The sequence below is a fragment of the Hypanus sabinus genome, chromosome 4, assembly GCF_030144855.1.
Source record: "Hypanus sabinus isolate sHypSab1 chromosome 4, sHypSab1.hap1, whole genome shotgun sequence".
In the NCBI taxonomy this organism is placed as follows: domain Eukaryota; kingdom Metazoa; phylum Chordata; class Chondrichthyes; order Myliobatiformes; family Dasyatidae; genus Hypanus; species Hypanus sabinus.
In genome coordinates, this window is record NC_082709.1 from 146,627,123 (window position 1) to 146,644,405 (window position 17,283).

A 17,283-nucleotide genomic window follows, 5' to 3' on the forward strand; every position below is an offset into this window, starting at 1 on the left:
TCATAGGGGCAAAAGCAAGAGGTGTTGCATTGCTTGTCCGAGAAAATATTACAGCGGTGCTTTGGCAGGATAGATTAGAGGGCTCGTCTAGGGAGACTATTTGGGTGGAACTGAGGAATCGAAAAGGTGTAGTAACACTTATAGGGGTGTATTATAGAACACCTAACGGGGAGTGAGAATTGGAGGAGCAAATTTTTAAAGAGATAGCAGATATTTGTAGTAAGCACAAGGTTGTGATTGGGGGAGATTTTAATTTTCCACACATAGACTGGGAAGCCCATTCTGTAAAAGGGCTGGATGGTTTGGAGTTTGTAAAATGTGTGCAGGATAGTCTTTTGCAGCAATACATAGAGGTATCCACTAGAGAAGGGACAGTGTTGGATCTCCTGTTAGGGAATGAGATAGGTCAGGTGACGGACGTATGTGTTGGGGAGCACTTCGGGTCCAATGATCACAACACCATTAGTTTCAATATAATTATGGAAAAGGATAGGACTGGACCCAGGGTTGAGATCTTTGATTGGAGAAAGGCTAATCTTGAAGAGATGCGAAAGGACTTAGAAGGAGTGGATTGGGACAATTTGTTTTATGGGAAGGATGTAATAGAGAAATGGCAGTCATTTAAAGGTGAAATTTTGAGGGTGCAGAATCTTTATGTTCCTGTTAGGTTGAAAGGAAAGGTTACAAGTTTGAGAGCGCCATGGTTTTCCAGTGATATTGGATTCTTGGTTCAGAAAAAGAGGGAGATCTACAATACAGGCACCATGGAGTAAATGAGGTGCTCGAGGAATATAAAGAATGTAAAAAGAATCTTAAGAAAGAAATTAGAAAAGCTAAAAGATACGAGTTTGCTTTGGCAAGTGAGGTGAAAATAAATCCGAAGGGTTTCTACAGTTATGTTAATAGCAAAAGGATAGTGAGGGATAAAATTGTTCCCTTAGAGAATCAGAGTGGACAGCTATGTGTGGAGCAGAAAGAGACGGGGGAGATTTTGAACAATTTATTTTCTTCGGCATTCACTAAGAAGGATATTGAATTGTCTAAGGTAAGGGAAACAAGTAGGGAAGTTATGGAAACTATGACAATTAAAGAGGAGGAAGTACTAGCACCTTTAAGGAATATAAAGGTGGATAAATCTCAGGGTACTGACAGGATATTCCCTAGGACTTTGAGAGAAGTTGGTTTAGAAATAGCAGGGGTTCTGACAGAAATATTTCAAATGTCATTAGAAACGGGGATGGTGCCAAAGGATTGGTGTATTGCTCATGTGGTTCCATTGTTTAAAAAGGGTTCTAAGAGTAAACATAGCAATTATAGGCCTGTCAGTTTGACGTCAGTGGTGGGTAAATTAATGGAAAGTATTCTTAGAGATGGTATATATAATTATCTGGATAGACAGGGTCTGATTAGGAACAGTCAACATGGATTTGTGCGTGGAAGGTCATGATTGACAAATCTTATTGAATTTTTTGAAGAGGTTACGAGGGAAGTTGACAAGGGTAAAGCAGTGGATGTTGTCTATATGGACCAGTAAGGCCTTTGACAAGGTTCCACATGGAAGGTTAGTTAGAAAGGTTCGATCGTTAGGTATTAATATTGAAGTAGTAAAATAGGTTCAACAGTGGTTAGATGGAAGATGCCAGAGAGTAGTGGTGGATAACTGTCAGTTTGGAGGCCGGTGACTAGTGGTGTGCCTCAGGGATCTGTACTGGGTCCAATGTTGTTTGTCATACACATTAATAATCTGGATGATGGGGTGGTAAATTGGATTAGTAAGTTTGCAGATGATACTAAGGTAGGTGGTGTTGTGGATAATGAAGTAGGCTTTCAAAGTTTGCAGAGAAATTTAGGCCAGTTAGAAGAGAGGGCTGAAAGATGGCAGATGGAGTTTAATGCTGATAAGTGTGAGGTGCTACATTTCGGTAGGAATAATCAAAACAGGACATACATGGTAAATGGTAGGGCATTGAAGAATGCAGTAGAACAGAGTGATCTAGGAATAATGGTGCATAGTTCCCTGAAGGTGGAATCTCATGTGGATAGGGTGGTGAAGAAAGCTTTTGGTATGTTGGCCTTTATAAATCAGAGCATTGAGTATAGGAGATGGGATGTAATGTTAAAATTGTACAAGGCATTGGTAAGGCCGAATTTGGAGTATTGTGTACAGTTCTGGTCACCAAATTATAGGAAAGATATCAACAAAATAGAGAGAGTACAGAGAAGATTTACTAGAACATTACCTGGGTTTCAGCACTAAGTTACAGGGAAAGGCTGAATAAGTTAGGTCTTTATTCTTTGGAGCGTAGAAGGTTGAGGGGGGACTTGATAGAGGTATTAAAAATAATGAGGGAGATAGATCAAGTTGACATGGATAGGCTTTTTCCATTGAGAGTAGGGGAGATTCAAACAAGAGGACATGACTTGAGAGTTAGGGGGCAAAAGTTTAAGGGTAGCATGAGGAGGAATTTCTTTACTCAGAGAGTGGTAGCTGTGTGGAATGAGCTTCCAGTAGAAGTGGTAGAGGCAGTTTCAGTGCTGTTATTTAAAGTAAAATTGGATTGGTATATGGACAGGAAAGGAATGGAGGGTTATGGGTTGAGTGCGGGCCAGTGGGACTAAGTGAGTGTAAGCGTCGGCACTGACTCGAAGGGCAGAGATGGCCTGTTTCCGTGCTGTAATTGTTATATGGTTATATGGTAATTGTTCTCCATTACTCAACAATACATTATTCACAGAAGATGGAGAGAAAACAAATAAGAATTACGTATGATTTAAAGAATTGTAGTACTGCCAGGTAAATTACATTAGAAAAAACAAGATGCTATACAAATCTAAATTGTATTAAGTTTCATGATAGAAACTTTGATAAAATTATGTTATGTTGTTCACTTGTCAAACTGACAAGAGTAAATGATTGTAAGCTGTTACTCAAAAACCAATGCTTCCATCTTTCAGTAAACCAACACTATCTGTGCCTTCTGCAAATGACAGTACTAGTTTCCTCTTAACTGTATTTTCTTATTTCCATTTATAATAATTATCAGTCAACATAATCAAGAATCAAAGTGATAAATACAAATGCTATAAAAATTGTAAACATTCACACTTTAATCCAAAAAAGACTACTTTTATTAACACATCCAAAATTTATAGTATTTTGACCTTCATCTCTTATCTATGGAAGCACTGGGTCTTTGCAGTGAATGTACTCCACAAAAAATAGCTATTTTAATCCACAGTTGAAGAACATCAAAAAAAGGAGAATGCACACTTTAGTAGGTATAGATCAACTATAAAAATTGCATACAAGTTATATGACTTTCTAGTAATTACCAAAAGACAAGAAAAATTGTTGAAATATTTTTCAAGACTCAAACTACTGTCCTCGTCAATTATATTATAGCCTGTCAGTAAACAATGAGGATCATTGGTAATATGTTCTACTATCTAATACCTTTGCTTTCTACCTTTGCTTGCTCCCCTCACATTTTCTTACCTACATGCAGCCCTTCAGGAATAGCTGCCAAAATGCTGCAATAGTTTTCACAAGTAGGCTGACATTCCATGCTTTTCCTCATTACCAATTCCAAATTTTCACACCATTTAGTACTTCATCATATTTAATACCATATAAATTTTCAAATTTCTTAATAGAATGTGCTTCACTCTCATCCAAACTGGACAAAAATTATTCTATCAAAATTGGACATTGTCCAGAGTTTCCATTACTATAGATGTAACTGAAATATTAATCTCCGATTTCATTGCCGTTATTAGTTCTAGGAAGTGAATTCCTTAATGGCCCTACTTGATCTTTAATATTTTATCTGCCACTAGCTAAGCACCTATGAATCAGTCATTGCCATGGCTCAAGGTTCGATGTCCTTGTATCATTTACTTATTTCTATAATTATAAACCAAACTACTTACAAATCCAAATTTGTGCCATATTAACTCGGGGAAAATATAAATCTTTTGAAATAACTGGTTATTTTGATTTGTGAAAGTTGCCTCACCATTTCCTCCCCATATACAAATCAAGACTACACAAATTTTCAGGCTTAGAGAATCACTTTTGGTCAGAGCAGAAAATAAGAGCTAAAATTGCTGGTGAAAGCTTTATGCATGTAATCCCTTAGTGGATAGAGGCCACCAGAGCTTTGAACATTGCTTTACATCGCTTGTACAAATTTCTCCTGCACACAGGGCCACAAGCCACCAAAGTGGCACTTAACTGGTTGGTCCAGAATGGTTTCAATATTATGGGGATCCACGCAATTTGGGACACTTGCACAAAATATAAGTGTTCATGTTCCTCCAGGCGAATGCCTTCTCCGAATTCCTGCCATTACTGGTGTTCCCAACACTCCCTCAACACACTTCATCATCAGCATTCCCATCCCCATCACTTACTTCAACCTGCACTATCATTTATCACGTATTTTTGCCTCTAACACTTTCATCCTCAGCTCAAACCACACATTCACGATCTTTCCTCAACATTTCCACCATATCCAAGATCACACCTGATTCTCTTTTGACCTCTTTGTCAGCTACATCAGTACATCTGTATGTCACAGATTTACTTTTTGTACAATTATAATGTAGAATACAATTGGTCAAGAATTGACTAATTATATTCAATTGTATGAGAGGTCAGGGGTTGGATCTCACAATGGGTGAGCATTTCAGAGACAGTGACCATAACTGCCTGACCTTTGCCATAGCCTTTGTTTGACGGCTGGGGGGGGGGGGGGGGGAATTATGATGCAAGTAATCAGGAACTTGGGAATAGATGAACTCAGGGAAATCCACGATGGAAATATGGATGTTGTTTAGAGTGCACTTACGTTGGGCTTTGGATTGGTTTGTCCCATTTAGGAAGGGAAAGAATAGGATGGTAGTGTGAAGGAACTATCACTGACAAAGATGTGGAACATCTAGTCAAGAGGAAACTAGAAGCTCATTTAAGATCTAGGAAGCAAGGATCAGACAGGGCTTTTAGAGAGTTACAAGGTAGTCAGGAAGAACTGAAGATTGGACTTAGGAGAGCTAGAAAGGGTATGAGAAGGCTTTGGTGAGCAGGATTAGGGAAACCCTAAGGCATTCTACACATAAATGAAGAACAGGAGAGTGACTAGAGTGAGTGCAAGACCAATCAGGATTGAAAGCTGGAGGAAAGGATGTTGGGATGGGAGGGGAGGGAAGATATCAGAGGTAAGGGATGTTTTCTTAATATACATACAAAGAGTGGTGAATGTGTGTAACACCATGCCAGGGTGGAGGTAGAGGCAGATACATTAGGGGCAATTAAGAAACTCTTAGATAGGCACATGGATGCTAAAAAAAATGGAGGGTTATGTAGGAGGGAGTTGCTAGATCAGGGGTTCCGAACCTGTTTATGCCATGAATGAACATCATTAGACAAGTGCTCCATGGCCCCCAGTTGGGAACCCCTGGATTAGATTAATCTTAAGAGTAGGTAAGAAGGTTGGCACAACATTTTGGTAGGTCAAATATGATGGCAGAATATAGTATTAATGATAAGACTCTTGGCTGTGTGGAGGATCAGAGGGATCTTGGGGTCTGAGTCCGTAAGACACTCAAAGCAGCTGCGCAAGTTGACCCTGTGGTTAAGAAGGCATATGGTGTACTGGCCTTCATTAATCATGGAATTGAATTTAGTAGCCAAGAGGTAATGTTGCAGCTATATAGGACCCTGCTCAGACCCCACTTGGAGTACTGTGCTCAGTTTTGGTTGCCTCACTACACAAAGGATGTGGAAGCCATAGAAAGGGTGCAGAGGATGTTGCCTGGATTGGGGAGTATGCCTTATGAAAACAGGTTGAGTGAACTCATTCACTAGGCCTTTTCTCCTTGGAGCAACAGAGGATGAGAGGTGACCTGATCATGTGGATAGTCAGAGGCTTTTTCCCCAGGGCTGAAATGGTTGCCACAAGAGGACTCAGGTTTAAGGTGCTGGGGAGTAGGTACAGAGGAGACGTCAGGGGTAAGTTTTTTCACTCAGAGAGTGGGGAGTGCGTGGAATGGGCTGCCAGCAACTGTGGTGGAGGCAGATACGATAGGGTCTTTTAAGAGACTTTTGGATAGGTACATGGAGCTTAGAAACATAGAAGGCTATGGGTAAACCAAGTAATTTCTAAGGTAGGGACATGTTTGGCACAACTTTGTGGGCTGAAGGGCCTGTATTGTGCTGTAGGTTTTCTATGTTTCTACATTTCTATAACATTGTGGGCTACAAGGCCTGTAATGTCCTGTAGTTTTCTATGTAAAATTTGTGATTTTCCTATTGCTTGAATAGTGTAATAAGAATTGTTTCCAACAAATAATTTGTTCACTGCTTATCTGAGAATCCTACAGTTAAAACAACTATTAATTCAGTCAAGGCATTTGTCAAAAACCTTTCATCTAACTAACCACAACACTATCATTCACCCCATTTCTTTTCCCAAAACTTACCCCACTCTTTCCTCACCAATTTTCTTTCAAGGTTGTTTTCCTGAACTGTTAGCTTTATATTTCTCATCACAGATGCTGCCTGACTTGTTGAACAATAATAATTTACTATAATAAATACAATAACTAATGTAATGTGTTTGCCAGTGACAAATGTTGATGTAGTTATCAGCTAAACTCCAAATCGAAATTGTTTATTCTACAAGAGTTTTAAAAGTATGAGGTAAAAAAAAATAAGCACATCCAATACAATGAAACATGCATTTCACAAAAGTAAAAATAAGTGAAAATGGTCTTGGCCCAAAACGTCAACTATTTACTCTTTTCCATAGATGCTGCCTGGCCTGCTGAGTTCATTCAGCATTTTGTGTGTGTTGCTTGAAAATAGTTAATGATGTTCGTAAATGATTAAAAAGAAACCAGAAACAGTGGGAGGTCAAACAATTTTTAATTATATCAAGTACATTTTTAAAACAGTTTGTTGCATTGGTCTAACTGCTTGTTCATTTTTTAAAAATCAAAACACTTGTGTCTATATTTAACTTTGTAAAATATACTGACACTGCATCATTTCATCACTATATTTAGATGATACCCTTCATCATCATTTCTTATTGCATTACAAATCTAGGTGCAATGATGATACCACAACATGATAGCATCAGAATCTGTCATACACTTCCTCTTTTTCTCAAAATACACATTTTCAAATGCTGGTTTCAAAATTTTGCTGTTGTAGTTATATAGATGAGTAACGTATTAGGTTTCACATATTCATTGTTATTTATGCAAGAAATAAGGTAAATGACAGCAAACTACATTTATTATATTTATCATTATCCAAAAACACATCAGCTGAGCAGTTCAGAAAATTGTCACACTATCTAAACAATGTGTTTAGTACAAACTCTGGTTAAGCCTCTCTCATTTGCAATGTTTAGGCGTACATATTATTTTTGCAAGGTCCTGCTTCGTAATGTTGGCTTCAATATTCACAATCCGAATTGAGGTCCGCTGTGTGTCAGGGTCGACCATGGACACAGAGTCCCAACCGTCTATGTGAAACACAAACCAGTATGCAAGCCAGGGCAATACTATATATGCAACAGGCTCTTCCTCCCTACACAGCAAATGAATCCAAATGAACAGCAGAGACAGATATAGTTTGTCGCAGGAGTTGCCAGACAGCATTTCACTCAACATGGGACTGTCTTATGGACTTCATCTTCAGATTTTTCCTCAGGCCTTAGTCCTGAAGCCTTCCCCATGAGTAGATATAGCTTCAAGGCAGTGGAGGCTTGAGATCAGAGTTTTTCTTCTCTTAGATGAGTTGCCAACCACAGCCGATCAACCTCATCTGCCCAAAGCGACTGGTTTTAAGGTGACAGTAACCCACCTTTGCTCCTCCTCCTACAAGAAGAAATGGTTCCACTGGACTCAGTGGCTAAACCACCTATGAAGGCCAGGAGCTGGACTTGGTTGTCAGAGGCTATTTGAGACACATACCCTTGGAAGTATTTGATAGGTAATGAGAGCTTATCCCCACTACCACCAGGAGCTTAATAACTTTAAGGAACTAGCTGAAAAGTACTTAGAAATCAAAATGAATTTCTGTCTACCATAGGCTTTCTTTCTTTCTTGCCCATCACCCCTAAAAGAACTTAAATTTAAAAAAAAAGTTTCTCAAATTCTGATATCTATTTACTGACTTCACGGATGTGAAACTAGTAACTGAAATATTTACAGATGCAACTTGAAAGTATATTACAACCCTACATAATATCCCCATTGGGGACACTTTGCAGGAAGTTGGAACACACAAAAGATTGCATCAAGGCAGTACATGATGCTGAAACTGGAAAAGAAAATGCATCTAATAAGGTTCTATGTTAGAAAGAATAGATTGAATTATTAGGCAACAGTGGAGACCTGTAGAAGGCAAGATCCTTAAAAACAGAAAACAGTTGCGATCAGGATGCTTAGCAAATGGTTAAAAATCTAGAAACTATAAAGAACCAAACATCTAAGCTTTCATGAGCCAGAAATCATCAACATTTTACCATCACACGAAAAGAAATCTTGTTTAAAGTACTCATAATATTTAAAGATGTACAATACAAGGAAAAGCGTGGGGGGGGGGGGAGCACAGGGTTCTAGAACAATTCCACCAATACCCATTAAACCACATCTGGAATACTGCATTCAGTACTGCATCTAAGGAAGAATATATAGTCAGGCAGTCATTGGACAAATTTATTTTGGAAATCTTAACTTAAAATGAGAGATTCTACAAATTGGGTTTCTTTACATAGAATATATTGAAGTTGGCTGAGAAATGATTGAGTTTTTTTAAAAGTACATTGGGAGATTCATAGAGCATTAGAAACTTTTCACTGGTTGATAAAAATTCAAGACTAGAGACTTGGTGCTCAAAATTGCTTTACCAATTTTTTGTAATGTCAAAATGGCGTGTTGAGTCATCTAAATGTGGCCTTAGACATATAAAATTGAGATCTTCAATTATTAGGTACCCAGAAAACATTGTCAAGCTTCTCCAACACTGCATTTTCAGGTTGCTGTACTTTATTGATGAAGTTTTTGCAGCTTCAACATTTAGTCCAGCAGATGTGAGCTGAACACATAACATTACACAATGCAGACAGCACTCCTCCAGATACAGGACTTTGGTATTTTAAAAATTGACACGCTTATGATGGGAGGAGGTGAATGACAGCTGGACATCCTGAAGAACAGTGTCCAGAGCAAAGTTATTTTTTGTCCAAAGGCAACGCAGAAATTCTCTGGGTCCACAGTCAAACACAAGGCTGCCAGGGAGATCACTGTAGAGTGTTAAACAGCCCATGAATGCTTGCATTTTTGTGAAACTGATTATTGAACACTGATCTATATATTCAAAACATAGAATGTTCAAATATTTAAGAATTTCAAAACAAAATATTTAAAGAAAAGGAATAATTATATGTCTAACAAATTCTTAATTGCAGATAGGTATTATGTACAAAGAGAAATCAAAAGCATTAATGCAAATATATGGATGTTTGTAAATGAAAAGATATTTACTACTTAAAAGTTCAAAGATGAATTTTAATGAAAAGATTTCATACTATACATGTTGCATCTCAAAAACAGCGCAACATATTTTTGTACACTAAATACTCCATCTGTTGTACAACTTTCAAATTCCCAGAGATTATCAAACAAGGACCATTAGACCATGGTAATTCATGTAAAATAAACTGGAGATCCTGATAACGTCATGGAGACCAATCTGTTCTACTGACAACTATAACCTAAAATAAAAGCAGAGGCGCTTGGCTTCAAGGCACACTGCATTCCATTCCTTCGTTAGGTTCCATTTTAGTTCATAAGGGACACTGGCCTATTTATGGAAAATGACTTTTGTAGTTCACATAACCAAGTACATTGGGAAATAACTCTAAATTTAATGACTATTTCCAATGGTAGAATTTTTTATTTCTGATATTACTAGCTAGAGAGAAGCATGAAGTCCAATGTTGTGATGGTAAATATGAGAAAATGGTATTTGAAATTAAGTACAGTTTATGTGATGACTTAGGAGATGACCAAAATGCTTTAAAAGATTGGAGAAGTAAGGGGAGATGTAAGGATTTACAAGTCTTGAGAATAATGGATGAATGGCAAAAGGAACTTCAGAATTCTTGGCCAAGAGAAATAAATACATGTGTCTATAAAACACTTAAGTAGATAAATGACTGGATGAATACTGGAGGATTGAGTACTAAAAAAATGAATGCAGTTGATGAAGTAGTTAGCATGGGGTGAGTGAGTAAAGGGATTAAGGGACTAGTAATTTGCATTAATCATTCAAATTCTCTGTTCTAACCAGCATCATTCCATTGGCTCATTGCTCACCAGTATACAGAAACATCTGTTTTGAAGTTCTCTCCTGATAATCATCCCTATCCACTCTCTTCTTCTAGAATGCTACTAAATCTACATGAGTTCTTGGAGATTGGACAGATGCCAAGTGAAGTCAATATTTTTTTCTGCCAAATTGCAAGAGACAAGAACTAAAACGATTGATCTTGTACAGCCTTAACCCTGGGCATCACGGTAGCATAATGATTAGCGTAATGCTATTGCAGCTCAGAGCATTTTAGAGTTTGGAGTTCAATTCCAGCACCATTCCATAAGTAGTCTCTGTACACCACCCTCCCCCCTCCCCCACAGTGGAATGCATGGGTTTTCCCCTGGTGCTCCAGTTTCCTCCCACAGTCCAAAGATATACTAGATTAGTTAATTGGTCATTATAAATTGTCCTAAAATTAGTTAGGGTTAATCGGTATTGTGGGGTTGCTGGGGCAGCATGGCTCAAAGGGCCAAAGGCTCTACCCCATGCTGTATCAATAATTAAAATTTCTACCCCAAGAAACTCAAACCAGAGGACATATCCAAACTCACCCCTGAATGCAAAATTTAGAACCAGAGCACAGTGTCAAAATTTGCTTAAAAAGAACACACTATTGACATCAGGAAACTTGAGTGGACAGCTCCAGAATTCATTGAAGGCTGCTCATTCACTTTCCAAACCCAAGAGATTGTGCAATTAACAGGGAATCATTTTCCTACCATTCAATGGGTGGCTCAAGAATGACACTGCTGGAAGCACTCTGCACCAAAGTTGTAGTTATCCCAAAGGACTAAATGACTGAATAAGGATATTAAGGGCAAAAGGCAAAAATGTGCCCGTTAGTGAAGAGAAATGGCTGCAGCAGCTCTCTGCCATATCTTCCAAATTACTGCTCGACCCTGCATCAGAAAGGTCACCCAAACACCCAAGTATACATGAAAATATGATTTCATCGAGAAACAGATGCCATCTTTAGCATTGAGATTTGCCAGCTTTGCTGGCTTCTCACAAATGCCAGAAGCCATTAACTACTCTCAAAGTGTTCTTAATGGGATCCTTTAAAGAACACAGCTTTTCATCAGCAGGAAAGGATCGTGACTTCCTCAGTGTACCGTCGCTGTGGATCATGAAAAGAACTTTTTCCAGAGAGAATGCCATGTTTTTAGAGCACACATGACTACCTCACACTTAAAAGGACATGAATACTGGACACATTGAACAGCCAACACTGGCTGTTGGAGTAGATACTGCGGAGAAAGAGCCAATTCTCTTCCTATCTTAATTCTGACATGTCAGAATTTATCTCTTTTCATAAATGCTTGCTGTTCTTCAGGGTATATCCATTTGTTTGATATTTCTAACAACTCCACATCTCATGTTCTTTTCAATTAGTTTTCCTTCAGCTTGCTACCCTCATTTTATTGAATATAATATTGTGTTATCTAGGCAATCATGATTTCAGTCCTAAAACAACCATTTCCTTTACTCCCTCCATCCCTCTCCACCTTTACCTGTAAATCAAACTGTACTTTGTTTCTAATTCTAGTTACCAACCTGAAATGTTAAATCTGTTTCTGTCCAACATATAATACCTGACCTGCTCAGTAATTCCAGCATCTTCTGCTTTATTTCAGATTTCTGCATTACTATTTTACTTGCCTGCCAATTACTTATAAAGTTTGTTGCAGCACTTCAGCACATCTTTAGCAAGTGTCACCTTACTTAAAGAATTAAGAACTCCACATAAAATAATGTTTTTTGTTATGATCTCCATTTTGTGGATGTAAACACAGATGTGCAGATCACTGTGACACATGAAATTTCTTTCCACATTGCTGCATCCTAGGGGATTACCACTCTTGGAGGAGGTTAGAATTGCCATGCTCTTTGTGAATGCTGTGGCAGGTCTTAGTTCTTCTGAGAAACAGGATTTTCCTCCTGGCATACATCTCATTGACGATGATTTGTGTGTTCTATCTCCCTCTCCCTTGCAGTCTCCAGATCCACTACAGAAGCCAAATTATGTACTGAAATTAACTAATTTTTTTTGTGAAGATCCAATTTGTATTAATGATAAACACATTCAACTTCTAATAAATCAAATATAGATGCGATCTAATTTCTAATCAAATTACCTCTGTATTTGCTGGACTAAAGCTTTTAAAATGTGTGCAAGAATGGTGTGATCTACTCCCCTAAACTCTCCCCTTTTGTACATCTTTCCTCCTTTAAAATGCTTCAAAGACGTTACCCATTAGATCATGTCTTTGATCACCGACTTTGTCATTTTAGGTTTTAATTTCATATTTGCTAATTCCCTTGTAATGTTTCCTTGGAGATTTTGCTACATGAATAGAAACAGAAGAAAGAAAACGAAAGTCGTGCATTCATAGTGATATCACGGTAGCGTAGCAGCTAGTACAATACTATTACAGCTTGAGGCTTTCTGGAGCTCAGAGTTCAATTCTGATGCCCTCTGTAAGAAGTCTCTGTACATAATACCCATGGAAGGCATGGATTTCTCCTGGGTGCTCCTGTTTCCTCTCACAGTCCAAAGATGTACTGGGTAGGTAAGTTGGTTATTGCAACTTGTCCCAAGACGAGGTTAGTGCTCATTGCAGTCTTTGGGTTGCTGGGACAGCATGGCTTGAAGGACTGGAAGGGCCTACTCCACTCTAAATAATCATGAGTGGCCTATGACTTAAATACACATACCGATCTTTATTTCCATTTGATTGGGCTTTAGTCTACAAAAATATGTTAAATGTAGAACTCATTAACAACTTGTTCAACTTCACTGACATTTACAGAAGAGTGACTCGATTGTTACCTACACTTGACATGTGCTTCCTATATTCACTCCCAAAATACTTGACTCTATGCCTAGTTCAAGGCTTCCCAAACAGCAGAAAGAGTTTCTCTCTTCCTACACTATCAGTTTTCTGCAATCTCTTGCAAGGTGTAATCAAACAGCTCATAATGTTCAGATTGCATGAACACAAACTTGGCTATTATGTTCATACATCATAGTTTATCCCTTGAGAATCCCGGTATAGATCAGACATTTATCCAGCATTCCCTTCAAGGCCAATACATAGGATAATTTTTACAAAACTCAAATCCATTTATCTTTTAAAAAGGGTCTAAGTAAAATACGTTTTAGAAGTCCATATGAATAACAAGCATGGATGTTCCATTGTCAATTATTAAGTTACCTCTTTGCAACTTTCGATTCAGGTTACCCTTAATAAATACAGACTCTCCAGTCAGTGGAAAAATAATCAATATCATTTGTCATTCTATTTTACGATGGCTGTTAGGCTGAATTACCTAAAATTTCTGCACATTCCCTTCAAGTTTGTTGTCACTCCATTGTTTTAATAACTGCTATTTCCCTAACCTCAAGAGAACTTTGGAAGAAGTAAATGGTGACAGCATTTAAGGTCAGATCTGTGACTAAGTACAAATAGATCAGAGTTGGAAGAAGGGAAAGAGGAAATGAGATTTTGGCAAACACCAGGAAATTTGCAGATGCTGGAAATTCAAACAACACACACAAAATGCTGGTGGAACACAGCAGGCTAGGCAGCATCTATAGGAAGAAACGATGTCGATGTTTCAGGCTGAGACCCTTCGTCAGGACTAACCAAAAGGAAAGATAGTAAGAGATTTGAAAGTAGAGGGGGGAGGGAGAAATGTGAAATGATAGGAGAAGACCGGAGGGGGTGGGATGAAGCGAAGAGCTGGAAAGGTGATTGGCGAAAGTGATACAGAGCTGGAGAAGGGAAAGGATCATGGGACGGGAGGCCTCAGGAGAAAGAAAGGGTGGGGGGAAGGGAGGGGAAGCACCAGAGGGAGATGGAGAACAGGCAAACAACTAAATATGTCAGGGATGGGGTAAGAAGGGGAGGAGGGGCATTAACAGGTTAGAGAAGTCAATGTTCATGCCATCAGGTTGGAGGCTACCCAGCCAGTATATAACGTGTTGTTCCTCCAACCTGAGTTTGGGTTGCCTTTGTTTTTAGGGAAGGCCACAGAGGAACTGCTGAAGATGTGTTAGTAAAGATAGGAGAGATAGTCAAGCTAGACGATGCAAAATAAAAGAAAATTTTTAAGATTTTTAAATAAGTTGAAATTTACAGAACACCTAAGACTGTATATTAGCCAGGATAGCATTATTCGAGTCAAGTTTAGAGGGAATAAAAATACAAATTAGTTTCTCAGTGGGATACACAAATGACACAATGAAGATGAAAGTAGCTGCATAATGAGACAGATCATCCAAGTGGGATCAGCTCCTACCTGAAAGCTAAAAATCAACAACAATCATTTATAATGCAACGAACAGTGTTCATAATGCATCTTTTGCATGATAAAATATGCAAAATGTCTCATGGAAATGCTTTCTAACAAAATTGAGCCATAATAAGTCATCAACAAATGCTAGTCAATATGGCAATTTTCAAGTAGTGTTTTTAAAGAGAGACAGAGAGAGTTAGAGAAAGCAACAAATTCCAGACAGGGGCTTGGTTGTGAATGACAAAATAACTAAAATGGAGCACAAATAAGATTCAGATTTCTAAATGGACATTGAACCCATGAACATTACCTACCTTTATATTTCTCTCATTTTGCACTAATTTTTAAAAATACATACATATACACATACATAATGTAACTCAGTTTTTTTCTCACTATATTATTTATTTCATTGTACTACTGCCATAAAGTTAATAAATTTCATGACATATGCCAGTGATATTAAACCTGATTCTGATTCTAAAGGAACTGAGATCTTGAAGGATTATGAGTCTGGAAATGAAGGAGTTTGGGAACGGGGAGAAAGACTTTGGAAGAACTTGAGAATAAGGAAAAGTATTTTAACATTGAAACATTGACTACTAGATAATTGTCTACTTGCTGTGATATTGATTCACAGCAAAAGGTGACTGATGAACAGTTCTTGGCATGAATTAGGATACAGGCAGTTCTGGATGAGTTTAGAGTAATGGCTGGTCTAAAAAGATTTGCTATTGTCAAGTCTAGATTTAAAGGAATGGATGAAAAATTCAGCAGCAGGTGTCACAGAAATGGTGTCAAGCAATGGTGTCAGACTGGGCAGATTCCATCAGGTTTGAAGCATTTAGTTTGGATGGGTTACAGCTTCATCCAGCCAACTAAACATCTTAAAAAGTCAAACAACGCTTTAGTTTCAAACAAATTCAATATATAAACCACTAAATACATGCTTTCTGCCAACCACTGTCTTGAGTACAACAGACTGGAGTTCCAGGAGCTTAAGTAAATTCAAACTTAACTTTCACAACCCTCACAGAGCTACTAATTCCATTACTTTTACTATGACTCTACAATATTTTGAGTTGTTTTCTTATGCAATTGCAACGTATGTAGTTCTTCAAACAGGCTCAACAGCAGTCGAGTATAATGCACTTAAATGTACAGGTTGGCTAACATCGTAATGAGGTATAGACACTCATGAAATGGGGATTTCGTCAAACTAGAATAAGTAATTACGATGAATGAACGAGAAGTCCAACTCTAGAAATAAAACTTGGCGATTTAACCAAGTAGTTGCCAAAGGAACAATAAAAGCTACAATTAAACAGAAATCTGTTTCCTAATTCAAAGTTATGCTTTACATAAATCAATATACGGATAATAATATAATTATTTTATTTTTGGTTAAAACTCCCCACAACATGATAGAAAGACGAAGAAATTAACATTAATACTAATTTCAAATGGTCTGAAGGGCTCGTGTATAATCTGGTGGTGGAGAAGGGGCGCCACATACACATATGGATTACTGACAAAAAGAAATTGCTCAAGAAAATAAATATACACGAATGCCCCAGGCTAAAATACTTCCCGGAAAATGTTTTATTTCGGAAACGCTGTCATCTAGCTATTATTGCGTCAGTTGTTTATCAACAGCTTATGGTAGGGTGTATTAAATCGAATTGTTTTAAACAGTAAATTAAACAAATAAAATGGTGGGAAAAGTTGTATAATAAAACTCACGGAACTACCATAGTAAAGTATCAGATAAAGACACGACCTTTTTTGCCACTAGAAAACAAACTAAATGCTCATTTCACGTTACGTATATCCGATTAACACTTAATGTTTACATAACTGTCTATTTAAAGAACCATCCCAGATTACGCTTTATTTAAATAAAATAAACTCCACTAGACGTACTGTATTCGGGACATTGGTAATCACGGAATTATCAGTACCCATGGGAGAAAAGGTCTGTGCGTCACATAAAGAAATTGGATTTAAACTGTGAATGTTTCCAGCTCCGAAAATGTAGACATAATTTTGGGTTAATAAATTGTACATTCGGTATTGTAGAACGCAGTGGCTAAACTCGACCAGACTGGTGACAGAAGGCGGTTTAGTTGGAGCTCAGCTGCTCGCCAGTCAGACACTTCTTACCTAAATAGGACAAGCGAATTAGCCGGGGATCCTCCAGCCCCAGCGAGCGCTTCCTTACATCCCACACCAGGTTTGAGGGACGTGACATCCTGCCTCTCCCACAGTTATTACAATCTATTAACCGTTCCGAGCCTCCGTCATTGTCCACTCGGCGGATGAGTTACAGCCACAGTACAGCAAACCGTTGACGAACTAGCGGGTAATTGTTTCACGTCGTTATTTTCATGCTAACGACTACCGTCATGTCAGCCTGATGCAAATTGTTGGCCGGCTGCTTGTCAGCGATAGGCCTGACAACCTGTAAACATCGCGATATCTCGTTCGAAAGGCTGGGCCTGCTCTCCCTTTCAATCTAACTTGATCTATCGGCGGTGATTGACATCTGCACGAACCAATCGGAGAGGCGAACGGGATAGACCAGCTGAAGAGAG

At 38.2% G+C, this 17,283-nt stretch overlaps 1 protein-coding gene across 5 annotated transcripts in view; it reads right to left on the minus strand.

Annotated features, from left to right (window-relative positions):
• The window catches only part of dcaf6 (ddb1 and cul4 associated factor 6), a 169,413-nt gene extending 152,155 nt beyond the window's left edge, over positions 1-17,258 (minus strand). For all 5 annotated transcript variants that reach the window (XM_059968302.1, XM_059968300.1, XM_059968301.1 and 2 more), the window contains exon 1: positions 16,853-17,258. In XM_059968302.1, the coding sequence (XP_059824285.1) occupies positions 16,853-16,940 (88 nt within the window). In that variant the 5' untranslated portion in view covers positions 16,941-17,258. The remainder of the gene's footprint in view (positions 1-16,852) is intronic.
• Positions 17,259-17,283: the final 25 nt, after the last annotated feature.